The sequence below is a fragment of the Balaenoptera borealis genome, assembly GCF_965194805.1.
Source record: "Balaenoptera borealis genome assembly, chromosome: 2".
NCBI classification, from domain to species: domain Eukaryota; kingdom Metazoa; phylum Chordata; class Mammalia; order Artiodactyla; family Balaenopteridae; genus Balaenoptera; species Balaenoptera borealis.
The window spans coordinates 164,659,775-164,675,697 of NC_138867.1; the positions used below are offsets into that span (position 1 = coordinate 164,659,775).

Consider the following 15,923-nt stretch of genomic DNA (forward strand, 5'->3'; position numbering starts at 1 on the left):
TGAATGCTGAATAACTATGGATGGTGTTTGGTAGTATTCGGCGATAATGAGTTGGTACAAAATGTCGACTGGAGGGTGATATTGGGTAGTGGTGGATGGGTGGGTGTGTTGAGATGGTGGTTGGCCTTGACTGGAGAGGGGTGTGGAGTAGACGGGGTGTGGATAATGCACCGACGTTGGACATTGATGATGTTTGGTGTTGGATTGGGTGGTGGAGGGTGGTGCACGGTGGCTGGTACGGAAGACTCAAAGGGAGTGAGGGGTGTGTGTCCAGGCGCTGTAGCCCAGGCTGGGGCCTCGGGGAGGTCTTCTTCTGATGAGCCCACGTTGACAGGGACTAGTGACTAGCCTACCCTCCTGGGACCTGTGGCCAGGGATTGGGAGAAAGATGCAGGTGGGTACATTGCAGGAGTGGGGTCCCTAATATATAGCCCACATCTACAGGGCAGCAACGGCACCTTCCTGCTATCCCTGGGGGGCCCTGATGTTGAAGCCTTCAGCGTCTCCCCGGAGCGGGCGGTGGGCTCAGTGGATGTGCAGGTGCTGGTGAGAGCACCGTCGCTGGTGGACTACGAGACACAAACGGTGATGCTGGTGCAGGTGAGGGGTGCTCTGGGGCACCAGGGAGAGCGGGCCACGGGGTGCTCCAGTCCCAATGCCGCTGCCTCTTCCCCTGTCCTCAGGTCGTGGCCACTGACTCGGTCAGCAGAAGCTCCTCGGTAGCCTTGGTGACCATCCACCTTAGAGACATTAATGATCACAGGCCCACATTCCCCCACAGCCTGTACAACCTCAGTGTCTTCGAGCACAGTGCGGTCGGCTATGTGGTCACCAATGGCATCCGAGTGAGTGATGGGGGACAGGGCTGGGCAGGGCTGGGAGAGATGCGGAGATGGGCAGGCCTGGGGCTGTGGCCCTGCTGGAGTTTCTGTATCATCTGATGTCAGCGGGGGCCAGCAGGTGTGTATGCGCGTGCGTGTGTATGTGATGTCTATGTGTCAGTCTGAGTGTATCGGGGGCTTCTCCCTTTGGGTCAGGAAGCAGGACGGCCCTGTCCTCATCAATTGCACGGTTGACAGTGCGGGTATGGCTTCTGCTCAGCGTCCCATTGTCTATCTCTCTGCCTCACAGGCCTCTGACCCAGACACGGGCGAGGGGGGCCGCATCACCTACAGCCTGCTTCCGGGGAATGGGTAAGTTATCCGGGTGGGCAGCGGGCAGGTGGGCGAGCAGGACCCAGGCTCACCTCTCTGCCTCACAGCAGGGCTAGAGGAGTCAGATAAAATATAGGGCACCCAGTTACATTTCAATTTCAGATAAACAATGAATGGGTTTTTTTTTAGTATAAGTAGGTTGCAAATATTCCATGGGATGCCCTAAAATATTTTTCATTGTTTATCTGAAATGCAAATTGGAGTGGGCATCCTGTATCTTTTTTAATTAATTAATTAATTTATTTATTTATGGCTGTGTTGGGTCTTTGTTTCTGTGCGAGGGCTTTTTCTCTAGTTGTGGCAAGCGGGGGCCACTCTTCATCGCGGTGCGCGGGCCTCTCACTATCGCGGCCTCTCTTGTTGTGGAGCACAGGCTCCAGACGCGCAGGCTCAGTAGTTGTGGCTCACGGGCTTTGTTGCTCCGTGGCATGTGGGATCCTCCGAGACCAGGGCTCGAACCCGTGTCCCCTGCATTAGCAGGCAGATTCTCAACCACTGCGCCACCAGGGAAGCCCCATCCTGTATCTTTATTTGCTCCACCTGGCCACTCTGCACAGGGCGGACATCTTTGCAGTGGATCCAGACTCGGGGACAGTGACGGTGAGAAACAGTGAGCTGCTGGATCGGGAGAAGCAGGCCGTGTACTACCTCACGCTGCTGGCCACGGACGGCGGGAACCTGTCGTCCTCCACCATGCTGCAGATCGTCGTGCTGGACATCAATGACAACAAGCCCGTGGTCAGCGGCTCCTACAACATCTTTGTCCAGGAAGAGGAGGGCAATGTCTCCGTGACCATCCAGGTGCGAGCCAGCCTGTAGCTGACGGGTGAGACGGGCACACGGCACCATGCCTGGCTCTGTAGTCATGCTGGTCCTGGGTTGGAATCTGGGCTGTGCTGTGTAGTCCTGAGAAAGTCACTCAGTCTCTCTGGGCCTCCGTTTCTTCTTTGGAAAATGAAGACAATCTCAGTACTTATTCCCAGGGTCATAACGGATGTAAAGTGCTCGGCACAAGGCCTAGCACAGAACAAGCCCTCAAAAACATATTGCTCTTTTAAATTCAGGCCCCTGCCTCATTCCAAAAAGGATTTGAAGTGGCTTAGATTTAAAAGTGTGATAAAAGAAATAAGGAAAAAGAGAAAATAAGGATGGTATTTTTTTAAGTGCACAAAAGTAGAAGCCATACAATTGCTAGGAGTGGGCTGAATACTCAGTTCTGAGCTTCCTAATGGCCAAAGCAAAAATGGAAATGAGATCAGTGGTCAGGTTCACAGACTCTGTGAGATAAAAACCCACTACTGGCTCCAGAGGAACACTGTAGAGAAGCTTCGCCCCTGATTCTGAGGCTTTCAGAAGCTTCTCCACTGAGTCATCTGTAAGGGGATCTTGTGAGAATCGAGAAACCAGGTCCTCGGAATGACAATCACATGGCTGTGGAGCCCTCTCATCTTTCTGGGGCTTGTGGTTTCCGGAGTACATTCCCATCCCTGATCTCTTGACAAACTTTTGAAGTAGGTGCTCTAATGCTCCCCATTTCACAGAAGGAGAAAACTGAGGCTCAAAGAGGTTAAGTGACTTTTCTGCGGTTATACAGCCAGTCAGTGGCAGTGCTGAAACCTGGGCCTTTCTTCATGTACCTCAGTGCTCCTCACCCTGGTCTGTGAGCTCTTTGGGGCAGGAGCATTTCAGATCTGCTGCCAGAACCATGGTGCCCAGTGTGAGCCCTGAGAAGTGCTTGGTGAATTAACCGGCCTGAGTTCAGAGCGCCAAGGAATGAACAGACAGAGTTTTTCATTTCATAAACACGATCCCAACAGATCTGAAACAAAAACCTGAAGGTGGCAGTGGGCAGAGAGGAGGGGAAAGAATTGGATCCAAGTGGGACTAGCCCAGCTCTGGATTCAAAGCCATATTTGCTGAGCATCTACTATGCACCAGACCCTTTGCTGGGCCCTGGGTCCTCCGAAATGAATCCACCATAATTCCTGCCTTCAGGGAGGGTGGCAGACCATCATCCAAGGGTGTCACTTGTGCTGTACTGAAGGTAGCACAGGGGTTGTGGAGGACCAGGGGAGGCACCAATCTGACCTGGAGTCAAGCAGACAAGGTGTAGAGGGCATTCATGTGCATGTGCAAAGGCCTGGTGGCAGGGAAGAGCATCTTGTGCTCTCCGTGCTGGATCACCCCAAAGGCACACTAAGCATGTGTTCAGGACCTTGGTAGGACAGAAACACACACACATACACACGCACACACACAGATTGGATGAAGAATTTCAGCTATTTAAAAAATACAGCACTGAAGTAGTCATCATGGGAAAATCAGAATCTTGTTGGACTTCACACTTATTTATTTATTTATTTGGCCATGCCACACGGCTTGTGGGATTTCAGTTCTCCAACCAGGGCTTGAACCCGGGCTACAGCAGCATAAGCCCAGAATCCTAACCACTAGGCCACCAGGGAATTCCCCCACAATTTTTTTTTTTAAATTTATGGCTGCGTTGGGTCTTCACTGCTGCGTGCAGGCTTTCTCTAATTGCGTTGAGAGGGGGCTACTCTTCGTTGCGGTGCGCGGGCTTCTCATTGCGGTGGCTTCTCTTGCTGTGGAGCACGGGCTCTAGGTGCGTGGGCTTCAGTAGTTGTGGCTCGCGGGTTCCAGAGCGCAGGCTCAGTAGTTGTGGTGCACAGGCTTAGTTGCTCCGCGGCATGTGGGATCTTCCCGGACCGGGGCTCGTACCCATGTCCCCTGCACTGGCAGGCGGATTCTTAACCATTGCGCCGCCAGGGAAGTCCCCCCCCCCACACACACTTATTTTTGTTTGTTTATTTTAAACTTCGACTGTCTATATTATACTGTCCCCACTCCTCCCTCCCCACTAGAATATCAACTCCATAAGGGCACTGTCTTGATCATGGCTCTATTCCCAGTACTTAGACAGGGCTGGGCATATGGTAGGTAAACATTTGTGGGATGAATGAATGACCTCAATGTTTCAGACCTCAGAAGCTCTTGAAAGCTGTTGGTCTGGCCCTCTCAGATGCGAGACTGAGACTGGGAGACTGGGGGGCATCGCTCTGGCTTTAGGCCCAGTTACTGCCCTCATGGGCCAGCGCTGCAGGGGGAGTCCAGACTGCAGGGCAGGGGCTGGGGCCGGGGAGCACCTGATGGCTGACGTCCCAACCCTGCTTACCTGCACAGGCTCACGACGATGACCAGCCAGGCACCAACCACAGCCTTCTGCACTTCAGCCTGCTGAGCAGCCCCAACAGCCACAACTTCTCAGTGGACCCCGACAAAGGGATCCTCAGAAACCTGGGGCCCTTGGACCGAGAGGCCATCAACCCCACCCTGGGGGGCCGCATCGTGCTGACCGTGCGCGTGTCTGATTGTGGCGAGCCTGCCCTCTGGACTGACGTCAATGTCACCATCACTGTGGAGGTAAGGTCTGGCTCAGCCGGGGACAGGGTCCAGGATGAGCCCTGTGCTGGGGGGGTCCTGAGCAGATGGCCAGCTCCCTGTCCTCCCAACTCAAGTCACATTTCTGCCCTTTGCAGTGCAGTGGGTAAAAGAGTTCTGGAGCCAAGCTGATGGGCCAGAATCCTGGCTCATTTGTTGTGTGGTCTTAGGCAATCGCTCAACCTCCCTGTGTTCTCAAGTTCCTCATCTGCAAAATGGGGATGAAAATAATATAAAACGAGTTAAAAAATGGAAAGTGTTTCAAAGAATGCCCAGCCCAGAGAAGACACTCAGTGTATACCTGGTCCTGCAAGGGATGGATTGGTTAGCACCATTTTATTGATCAAGGGACTAAGACACACAGAGGTTCAGTAGCCTGCCTCGGGTCACAGAATGGGGTTTTGAATCCAGTCTGTCTGGTTCTAAGGCTGCCACTGGGTCACAGGCACCTTCCTCTACAATGTCCACAATGTGGTTGGTGCCCCCTCGGGTTGTGCAGTGCACAGCCTGCACCACCCCACACAGCAGCCCTGTTTCCCACTGGGTTGGAATGTGCCGCTTTCCCACAAGGATCAGAATGAGACCTCAGGGAAAATAGAGAAACAGAAGCTGGATGAGGATTTGCCAGCTGTCCTTGGGGTGGAAGTAGGCCACAGAGAAGGAAGAAAGCAAAATTGCATTTCCTGAGCGAGAAGGGTCCTTTCACACCCATGAGCTCTGTGAGTAGGGAGGACCACTCCACTTTGCAGATGAAGATATTGAGGCCCAGAGAGGTCAAAGTCACATGTGAGGAAGAGGTGGAGCTGGACTGAACTCAGAGCTGTGCTCTTAGCCCCTCCTGTGAGTTAGGACGACCTTGAGAATGCAGCTGGCCATGTGCACGGAGGCAGTAACGCCATCTCTGGGAAATCGCCATCAGAAATTACATCTGGTTAATGAGGAGAGGGCTCTGTTTTCAAAGATGTTCCTTCTACCATTATTTAGAAAAAGCTGAAAGCAAAAGCAGACACCTCTGGGCCATCCTGGGGAAGGACTGGGAAAGCCAAGGGTGCCCAGCACGCACCAGCATCAGGGGAGGAAGCACAGGCAGAGTTGGCCTGATGCTGTGACAACAGGGGCAGTGCTCTGTCTGGGCGGGGTGACCAGGGCTGGAGAGGGAAGGCGAGAACAGAACACAGCGGGAGTCTCAGGACAGGACCAGGTCAAGCCCTGGCAGGTGCCCCCAGCCCAGCCCCACCTGAGCACAGAATGAGTGTCTTGGGATCGACTGAGGTCAGGAGGGACAGGAGAAAGGAGGGGACCAGGGAAACCTTGGGCCTTTGTGGGATCATGGTGGTATTGGGGCCAACCCAATAAATCCGAGAGATGGGGAGTCAAGCTGGGCCAGACAGGGACACAGGTGGGGACTCAGAACTATCCTTCCCAAGAGCAGGGTCTAAGACGGCTCTGGGTGGTGCACAGGGAAACAGAGTGTACACCAAACTTCAGAGTACCACCACAGACCTCTGAGCCCCAGGGGTGGGGTCGGGGTGAGTTCTGTCCGCTTGAAGCCTGTTTCATCATCTAGGAAGCAGGCAGTGCTGTCTGAGGAGACAGGGACAGAGATTCTGGGCCTCAGGCCAGGGGAAGTATTGGCTTCTCAGACTGGCTCTGGGGAGGCTGAACCTGGGGTCTCCTGAGTTCCCTGGGCTCAGAACTGCCTCTGTCTGCAGGACATCAATGATAATCTGCCCATCTTCAACCAGTCCAGCTATTCCTTCTCAGTAAGGGAGAGGGACCCAGGTAAGTCCTCCCTCGGCCAGGCTATACGACCCCTTCGAGGGCAGGCCTGAAGCCCCCAAGGGGGGTGAGGACAGAGGATGCCCCCAGTGGCCGGGCCAGGGGTGCCTCCACACTCCGCCCCTCATTCACAGGAGTGCTGGTGGGCGTGGTGGAGGCCTGGGACGCAGACCAGACGGAAGCCAACAACCGCATCAGCTTCAGCCTATCAGGGGGCGGTGCCAACAACTTCTTGCTCCGAGGCTTGGTGCTGGGGTCTGGGCGGGCAAAGGGCCACCTCTGGCTGCCCTCGGGCGTGAGCCTGGACTATGAGACACAGGACTCCTTCAGTCTGACAGTGAGTGCTGAGAACCCAGACCCCCAGGGGCGTGACGCCACAGCAAAAGTCCTCGTGAATGTGGAGGACGTGAATGACGTGCCACCCACCCTGGACTCAGCCTCGCTCCGGGGCATCCATGTGGCTGAGAATGGCTCGCAGCACGGTATAGTGGCTGAGGTGGTGGCCCAGGACAGGGACACCATGTCCCAGGTGGAGGTACAGCTTGTGAACGTCATCTGTACCAAGGCCGGGGTCGACGTGGGCAGTCTGTGCCACGGCTGGTTCTCTGTGCTGGCCAACGGCTCTGTGTTCATCAGTCAGAGTGAGGTCATCGACTATGAGACCTGTGACCTGGTCACACTGGTTGTGCGGGCCTATGACCTCACAACGGACCCCCGCTTCCAGGCCTACAGTGACAATGGTGAGGCAGCCTGGCCTGCAGGGCTCAGCAGGCTGTAACATAGGGGCTGTGGGAAAGAACTGGCACCTGCAAGGTCTGGGTTCAAATTGTGGCTCCAGCCTTTACCAGCTGTGCCACTGGGAAAGTCATGACACCTCCCCAAGCTTTAGTAGCCCCATCTGTCAAGTGGAGTTGGGTAGTAGGTTGGCTGTGAAGATTAAATGAGAATATATATGTAAAGCATTTCATGCAGTGTTTGGCACATAGTAAGCACTTAATTAATGCTATTATGTTGTGAGGCAACGTAAAAGAAAGAGCACACTTCAGAGCCCGTTGTGCACTCAGATCCCACCTCTGACACCAAGTAGCAATAACAATCATATTAACAGCTAGCGTATATTGAATCCTTACTACAGCCAAGAGCTATGCCAAGTACCCTGCAAGCATTTCTTCATTTTATTCCCACACAATCCATGTGGTAGGTGATCCCTATCCAATTTTATAGATGAGGAAACAGGCACAGGGTGGGCAGTTCAATAATCTAGATTACACAGCTAGTAAGGGTCAGAATAATGTTGTGGTCAGGTGGGACATACCTGAGTTGGGCTCAATCCTGGCCCACTGCTCTTGCTGTGTGACTTTGGACAAGTTGCTTGTCCTCTCTGAGGTCTGGGGAGGATGCTCCCTCTTACGAAGGCCAGAGGAGACTGAGTCAGCATCCTGAGTCAGGAGCAGGGGAGGGGACTGAGCATGGATGATGCATGGGAGGGAGGCTGCTGGGAGCAAGACTGAGGACCAGACTTTCTGGGTCAGGTCTTTGCTTAGAGACCAAGGCCAGCCAACATTTCCCCCCTAGGAAGCCTCCCCATCACCATTGAGGATGTGAATGACAATGCACCCTACTTTCTGCCTGAGAATAAGACTTTTGGTAAGCAGCAAGCCCCTCCCTCCCTACCCACACTGTACTCTGCCAGGACTACCTTTGGGCAACTCCCACAGATGCTCCTCAGACCCCAGGTGTGCCCTTAGAAAGGGAAGAAGGCCTCCAACCCTGCCTCTCCCTCAGGGTTTCAACAGGAGGGGAGACCTGAGTTTTCACCCCAGCTCTGTCCCAACTCACATCTGACCCTGGGCCAGGCCCTCCTTCTCTGGGCCTCAGTTTCCCCATCTGCACAATGGGAGGTGGAGGACCTGCTAACTAACGGCTTAGGGGTAGTTGTAATGGGGGTCTCTGGTGGTAGAGAGGTTAAGGGCAGGTTTGGTGGGATGAGCCCTGAACTGGGCTTAAGGTCAGCACTTGGCCAAGTGGGCACTGGCCCTGACCCCACTGACCTCTTCCTGTCCACACCTGTAGTGATCATCCCAGAACTTGTGATACCCAACCAGCAGGTGGCTTCTGTCCAGGTAAGTCCTTGGCTCCAAATTTTGTCATTCACATTAGCTCCAGGAGACACAGGACCTAGGCCTTTAAGTCCTTCAGCTGCCCCCAAAATGTTTTAACACTAGAAAGAAAATCTATTGGCTCCGACATATGAAAAGAAAACCCCAGAATGGAAATGAACACCTGCTTAATTGATATGATTAAACTCCATTAACTGTTAAATGTAGTATTCATAAAAATTTCATGACCATAAAAATCACTTGCAGTGGTTTTCTCACTACACCAGAATTCTGGAGCATTACAGAGAAATCATAGTAACTGTAAATTAAACAAGTTCCTCATATTAAATAATTTCCAGAGCAAAATTGTAAAAATACTTTCAATTTTTATGGCATTGGATGTGTTTATTAGAGGGTGGCAGCTATGCCATGCAGGGTTGGGGGGGGTAGTGCGGCCTCCCACACAGCTCTGGGGCCTGGGCCTGGCTGGGCTTCTTCCTGAGCTGGGGAGCTGCCACACCTTTCTGGAACTCACTTTCCCTCCTGGACAAGAAGCTGTCAGTTCTTTGCAGTAACTCCTTAGGGTTAAGAGATGGGTTGTATGTGGGCGCCACTCCCTGCGCTGTGGAAAGGGCACAGGTGTGGAGATGGATGGGCCTGGCCCTCCCCACTTAGAGCTGCGTGTGCCTGTGGGCAGGACGGGGTCTCTCTCAGAACCCCAGTGTTCTCCCATAAAAGGGGGGTAGTGATTCTCCCTCTCTAGGTTCTTTCTAGGCTTAAACAGTCAGTTTTCCAGTCTTCAGCCAATTGCATTCCAATGTCATGAGTCTGGCCATGGCTTTGAACGATTTTCTTTAAACTGACTCCTTTTTGAAACATAAACACCAGCTTTGGCCTCATCCTGAACAGTGCCGTCAGTGGACTCACAGCTCTGTGTGTTGGTTATATTCTTCTCTAAAAGGCACTAGAATGAATAAAAATGCCTGTGCCCTCTCCCCACATCATTTCGTGGTCCACTTGGGGAATTCGTACTCATGTTAGCAAGCACTGAAAGGAGGGATCTAAGGGAAGGTGACTGGCACACAGTAGATGCCCAGGAAATCTGAGTGTCCCTGAGCTTGTGTGTGTGTGTGTGGCAGTGGCGGGGGCGGGGGAGAGCAGGGTGGGATTTCCACACGGGAGGGACTTTGGGCAATGACCTGTTGAGCTGGGGGGCCAGAAGCAGGGACTTGTTCAAACACTGTTTGTTTAAAGCATTTGGTCAATGGCCTGGGGAAGGCTGATAGAGATCATGGGGACCAGCCTCCCAGGCCACCCTAGCCTCAGACTCCTGCTGGGGATGGAGGGGTGCCTGGCCTGGCCTGGCCCGCAGATGTTGTTCACCCTTGCTCCTAGGCCAGAGACGATGACTCAGGGAACAATGGGGCCATCCTGTTCTCCATCCTCCAAGTGGATTTCATCGCTAAGGATGGGGCCATGATCCCTTTCCGGGGCTTCTTCCGTGTCTCCACTTCCTTGGAGGCCAGCGTGTTCATTGGCAACATTGAGTAACTGTGGGCAGCCCCTGGATGGGGTGGGGGGAGCCAAGCAGGGCCTCAAGGCAGTGAGTTCCTCATCCTGGGAGGTGTACAAGGAGGTTCCAAGGAGACTTCAGCTTGGGTTTCAAGACTGAGCTCTGTCCTCCTACCTTCCATAGGCTGGTGACCAACCTTGATTCCACTCTCCAAGGCACTTACCAAGTGACGGTCAAGGCCCAGGACAGGTCTTCTGAGGGTCCTGCCCAGGAAGCCAAAATCACCCTAAATGTGAGCGTCGGGTTCTGCCTTCAGTTCCTAGTGCCCTCTGCCAACCCCTGGGTCCCTTGTGCCTCATCTTCCCCATGCCTTCTTTCTGTAGCTCTTCACTGTGGACCAGAGCTACCGTGTGAGGCTGCAGTTCTCCATGAGCAAGGAGGAGGTTGGCGCCAACACGGAAGAGATTAAGGCGTAGGTCCGGGGAGCTGGGAGGGGCCTGTGGGGAAGAACATGGCCTGGGAGCCTGGTCCCTGACAGAAACCTGGATGGCATATCTCTTAATCCTGTCCCTGACCCACACTTGACCTTGTCCTTGTCTTTTTTTTTTTTTAATTAATTTTTATTGGAGTATGGTTGCTTTACAATGTTGTGTTAGCCTCTACTGCACAACAAAGTGAATCAGCCATACACATACAGATATCCCCTCCCTTTTGGACTTCCCTCTCATTTAGGTTACCGCAGTGCATTAGGTAGTGTCCTTGTCTTTGACCCTGTACCTGTACTTGCACTTCCTTTCTGCCTGCCCCCAGAAGCCTATGGTTGGCTGGGCAGAGACAGGCCTAAATAGGGCTGCCATGTACAGTGGCAAAGGCTGTGCATTGCACAAGGGCACTCTGCTTGCTAAACTGTAAACCCAGTCCCAGAGGAAGGGGCATCCTTGTCTAATTTGCACAGAAGTGCTACTTGCTTAGCCAATGGAGCTGTCCAGAGGAGGTGCCCCTCACACAATCCCTACTTCCACTGGCAGAGCCCTGGCTACAGGCCTGGGCTAAGGCCCCTACCCCAGCCCTCCGTGACACCTGCCCCCTTTGCAGGGCTCTTGTCCAGGCGACCAGGACTACTGTCTACATTGTGAACATTCAGGACATAGAATCCACGGCTCGGTGAGTGCCCACAGGACCGGTGGCTGGGGCGAAGAAGAGAGGACCAGCAGCAGGAGGGGCCTGCCTGGTGGTTCTGGGCTGCTGGCTTCACCTCTGCCCCATTCCAGGGCCCGAGGCCGTTCCTACCTCGATGCCTACTTTGTCTTCTCAAATGGGTCGGCCTTGACCATTGACCAGCTGAGTGTGTGAGTGGGGCTGCCCTTGGGGTGGGCAGGAGGGTGAGCAGGAAGCCTGGGGGATGCCAACGTCCCTCGGGCCTGAGCGGGGCTCTGTGGCCAGGACGATCCGGAATGACGAGGACTCCCTGACCAAGCTGCTGCAGCTGGGGCTGGTGGTGCTGGTGAGTGTCGGCAGGGTGGAGGTAACAGGGGGGTGGGGAGGGGGGTGTTGACCCTACATCCTCCCCCATCACAATCCTTCTTCTCCAGGGCTCCCAGGACGTCCAGGAGTCAGAGTTGCCGGACACGCTCCGTAACACCATCATAGGATTGGGAGTGGCTTTGCTGCTGGTCATCATGATCATGACCACGGTCCTCGTGTGTACCCAGAAGAGGTGCTGCTCCCATCACCCCCTGTGTCTCCAACCTCGCCTCTCCCACCACCCAAGATATCTGAGGGGTAGAAAGACCTGGGGTTTAGGTGTCAGGTACATCTGTATTCAATCCCCGGTGACCCGTTATGACCTCTTGGGTACGTTAAACTCCCCTCCCCAAGCCTCAGTTTCCTCATTTGCAGAATGGGCGTGACACTAGATCCCTCAAAGCATTCAAGGGAGCCATGCGCATCTCATACTGAGCAAGGTGTCTGGCACATACTATACATTTAATAAATGCTGCTTCTTTTTCCCTTTCCAATACATATGGAGCCAGTAGCCACATCTGGGTTTGATTCTAGGCTTTGCCACTGGTCAGCTGCGTGGTCTTCAGCAAATCATTTCCCTTCTCTGGTTCTTCCTTGTACCCTTGTAAGATGGGGCTAATACTCCCACCTGCCAAGGTTGTTGTGAAGTCACACTCTCAGGGCCTGCACTGGGCACACAGTAGGTGTGCAGGGAAAATAGTGATGCCCCCCCACCATGTTCCCCACAGCTACCATCGGAAACTTCGGGCTATGAAGGCTTCCAAGGAGGCCCGGAAGACAGCAGCGGGGGTGATGCCCCCAGTCTCTGCCATCCCCGGGACTAACGTGTACAACACTGAGCGGTAAGTGGAGGTCGAAGGATGGGTAAGAGGCCCCATGGGGTGGTTGAGGCCCATGGTCACTTGACTGGGCCTTCTTTCCAGTGCCAATCCCGTGCTGAACCTCCCCACCAAGGACCTGGGCTTCGAGTCCCAATCTTCCTCCAGTGACTTGGACCACATCAGGTGAGTAGTGCTGGTTGGTAGTGGTAGTCATGGTGGTGGTAATGGGATGGTGACAGTGATGGTGGTGATGGTGATGATGGTGATGGTGATGGTGCTGATGGTGATGGTGGTAGTGGTGATGGTGATGGTGGTGGTAATGGTGGTGGTGGTGATGATGGTGGTGATGGCAATGGTGGTAATGGTGGTGGTGATGGTAGTGGTGGTGATGGTGGTAGTCGAGGTAGTGATGATGATGGTGGTGGTGATGGCAGGGGTAGTTGTTGGCCAGAGACAGGGAGGCCTGAGCCTGCCAATTCTCTGAGCTCCATTATCTCCCTTACAGCCTCAACTCCCTGGATGACAACTCTGTGGATCTGGAAAATAGCAGGCAGGAAATCAAGGCAAGATGGGGGATGAGTTGGTGCCTGGGGCTTCTGACTTGGGGCTCTTCTCTGAAGGAGTGGGTTTCAGGACAGAGCTCGAGGGACCTGCTGCTGCCATGGGTGTGTCTGCATCTGGCCCTGGGAAGCCCCACGGCTTTGGAATGGGGTCCGATCCTCTACTCATTAACTGTGACCCTGAGTGGGTGAATTCTTCCCTCTGGTTCTCAGTTTTCTCATCTATAAATGGGGATCAGAACACCAAATATGCAGGACTGCTGTGAGGATGAAATAAGAGTGGGTATAAAAATGATCTGGCATAAAATGAGTGGTCAGGAATCTGGTTCCCTCCCTTTATATCCTTTATATAAAAGCTGTTGGGGCGGGGGGAGGAGATCCAGAGATGAACATAATCTAGCCAAGGAGCAAAGGTAGGCTCAAATGAACAACGATACCATCATTTGTTCAATAGGTTAGTTGGTTCAGTTAGACCAAGCATTTGTGCAGCCTGGGCTGCTGACTGGAATCACGTGGGGAGCTCTTTAGACCTGAGGATGCCAGGTCACAGCTCAGAGATTCTGATCAGATGGCTGGGGTGGGCCTGAGCAGGAAGGTGCTGCTAAAGCTTCTGGGGTTCTAATGTGCAGGCAGGAGTGAGAACCACGAAAGTGGGAGAGTAGATCAGAGGGCTGGGTGGGGGATGGGACGCCAGAACCAGAAGGAACTACCCTCTCCTTCCCACTCTGAAAACCACCACTGGAGTAGAAGCTCTAACACCCACTGAGCTTTAATAGTCTGCGGTTCTGTGTGTGTGTGTGTGTCTGTGTGAGCGTGTGTCTGTGTGTGTGTGTGTGTGCGCGCGCGCGTAGGGGTGGATATCCACCCACCATTCACTTTATCCACCCTACTTTGGGTCCTGCCCTCAGCCGGGCCCTGCCCTTCCAGGGGGTCCCTTGCTGTCCCTCATGATTCAGGACTTATTTTCCCTTGAGGACCCCTTACTTGGAAAGATTTGGTCAACCAAAGCCTCTCGTGGGTGTTAAAATATCAGAATGCTGCCCAGGGACCTGGCTGTAACAGGGAGGCCTCCAAATGGACCCCCAAGGATGGGGGTCATCGATGGTGGTCCAGGCTGCCAGGTAGTGCAGGAGGCCTCTGGGTGGATGGCTCATCTCTGGTTCAGGATGGTTTGGGGCAAAAACTCCATTGAACATATCTGGGGGGAACTGAGGCAGAAGGGAACAGTCTTGTGGGCTGGAGCTTGTGACCCAGCAGGTAGCCCCTGGTGGAGGCCAAAGCTGACCCCCAGAGGGGAGTGGAGTCAGAGACCCCAGCAGTGGGGCTGGACCTGTGGGCTGGGGAGGTTCAGGGAGCTCTGAGAGTCTGGAGAGGGAGAGGGGGCCAGGCCGCTAAGTCTTCAAAGCCAAGAAAGAGCCAGTCCTGCAACGGCAGGGGGTTGTTCGGCTTCTGAGAAGCTGCCCGAGGCTCCACCCCAACTCCTGCAGTGGTAGGTGGGCCTTGGGGTCTCTGGGTGGGGAACGCAGGTGGGGCTTCTTTCCACAGATCCCTTGGTGCCCTGACTCACCTAAGACTTCCGTAAATGTTTGTGTGGAAGGTCTGCGAGATCTGAGGGCTCATCCAATCCAAACTTTTCAAGCAATCAAGGCCAGGGAGGGGTGCCGAACTGCCCAAGGTCAGAAAGCTTGCAAGGCCAGGGCAGCCCAGAACCCAGGTATCCTGTCTCCCGGGCCAGGCTGCACTTCCTGGGCTGTACTGCACCAACTGCTCCCACTGGGGATCTGTGTAAAGGGCTCTGGGAAGCTCAGGCAGAATGTTTAGTCCCTCCTGGGGCCCCTCATATGTTCCACTGTTTACCAGAGACCAGAACAGTCACAGTCTGGAAAAAGCCCTTAGTGTGCCCTGGGGAGGGTGGAGGTGGTGGAAGCTCTGTCCCCGTGGGTGTCTATGTGGTGGAGTAGCTGAGCCTTGGGGCCTGGCTGGTCCACTGGAGGGATTCTTGTGAGGGTGTGAGTGTGCGACACATCACATGGGGAGGGGTAAGAGGAAAGGCAGGAGACGAGAGAGTGTGTGCCATGATGGCCTACAGGTGGGACCCTGGGTGTGATATGTCCCTCTGGGGTGGCAGAAGGACCTGCCAAACTCAACCAGGAGCAGCGCTGAGCCATGGACAGGCTTTAGAGCCAGCAAGACCAGCGGTCCAAACCCCGCTCTGTCCCTTCCTGGCCAGAGAGCCCTCCGAGCCTCAATTTCCACATCTGTAAAGTGGGGGACATGATCCTTCCTTCGGGAGTCCTGTGGGTACCTCAGGTGACGGATGGTTGTGCCCAGCACGGTGCCTGCCATGAGGTACAGGTGGCAGGAACTGTGCTGGACTGGCTCCTTGGCACAGGACACAGGGCCTGGCATCATTCAGGACTGGGCAGAACACCCAAATGCCACCATGTCCATGGGTGGGCAAAGGCCAGAGTAGACCCCTTAGGCCCACCCCTTCACCTGAGCCCATCTATACCACCAGTATCCATGGCCCCTTCTGGGACAGAGTCAGGAAACTGAGGCCCCAGCCACGGAGCCATCTGGTCGTGGGCTTGAAGGCCCACCCACTCTCCTAAGGACTGGGAGATCACCCCATCTTGGCTCTGGCCTCACATCTCCCCTCCCTCTTCCCACAGAAGGAGGCCCTGCACAGTCTGATGGGGCCGGATCCAGAGCCCCTGAACAGAGTGCTGTCAGAAATGAAGGCGGGCACACATGGACAGCAGAAGGAGGAGCTGGCCTTCACCAACCCTGGCCTGAATACCACAGACCTGTGATGGGGGCCCTGCCACAGGACCCTGGCCACAGAGCCCCACATGGGCCCCCACTCTTCTGGGTCACCTCAGAAGAGGCCTTGTTACCCCTAAATTATACCTACCCCTCCCTGAACATAATAAGATATCATGTTGCTCCACCCC

General features: G+C 54.3%; 1 protein-coding gene across 2 annotated transcripts in view; it reads left to right on the plus strand.

The window, feature by feature from the left end:
• Positions 1-15,919, plus strand: part of CDHR2 (cadherin related family member 2) — a 39,041-nt gene extending 23,122 nt beyond the window's left edge. Inside the window, exons 13-32 of one of the 2 annotated variants that reach the window (XM_082380503.1) lie at positions 445-600; positions 684-845; positions 1,132-1,193; positions 1,772-2,015; positions 4,416-4,655; positions 6,386-6,455; positions 6,587-7,192; positions 8,028-8,099; positions 8,526-8,575; positions 9,947-10,098; positions 10,248-10,356; positions 10,448-10,536; positions 11,160-11,228; positions 11,336-11,413; positions 11,508-11,568; positions 11,657-11,781; positions 12,317-12,430; positions 12,512-12,592; positions 12,915-12,972; positions 15,642-15,919. In XM_082380503.1, coding sequence (XP_082236629.1) covers positions 445-600; positions 684-845; positions 1,132-1,193; positions 1,772-2,015; positions 4,416-4,655; positions 6,386-6,455; positions 6,587-7,192; positions 8,028-8,099; positions 8,526-8,575; positions 9,947-10,098; positions 10,248-10,356; positions 10,448-10,536; positions 11,160-11,228; positions 11,336-11,413; positions 11,508-11,568; positions 11,657-11,781; positions 12,317-12,430; positions 12,512-12,592; positions 12,915-12,972; positions 15,642-15,782 — 2,739 coding nt within the window. In that variant the 3' untranslated portion in view covers positions 15,783-15,919. Of the gene's footprint in view, positions 1-444; positions 601-683; positions 846-1,131; positions 1,194-1,771; positions 2,016-4,415; positions 4,656-6,385; positions 6,456-6,586; positions 7,193-8,027; positions 8,100-8,525; positions 8,576-9,946; positions 10,099-10,247; positions 10,357-10,447; positions 10,537-11,159; positions 11,229-11,335; positions 11,414-11,507; positions 11,569-11,656; positions 11,782-12,316; positions 12,431-12,511; positions 12,593-12,914; positions 13,185-15,641 lie in introns of those variants that run through there. The other variant, XM_082380502.1, reaches the window with a different exon arrangement.
• Positions 15,920-15,923: the final 4 nt, after the last annotated feature.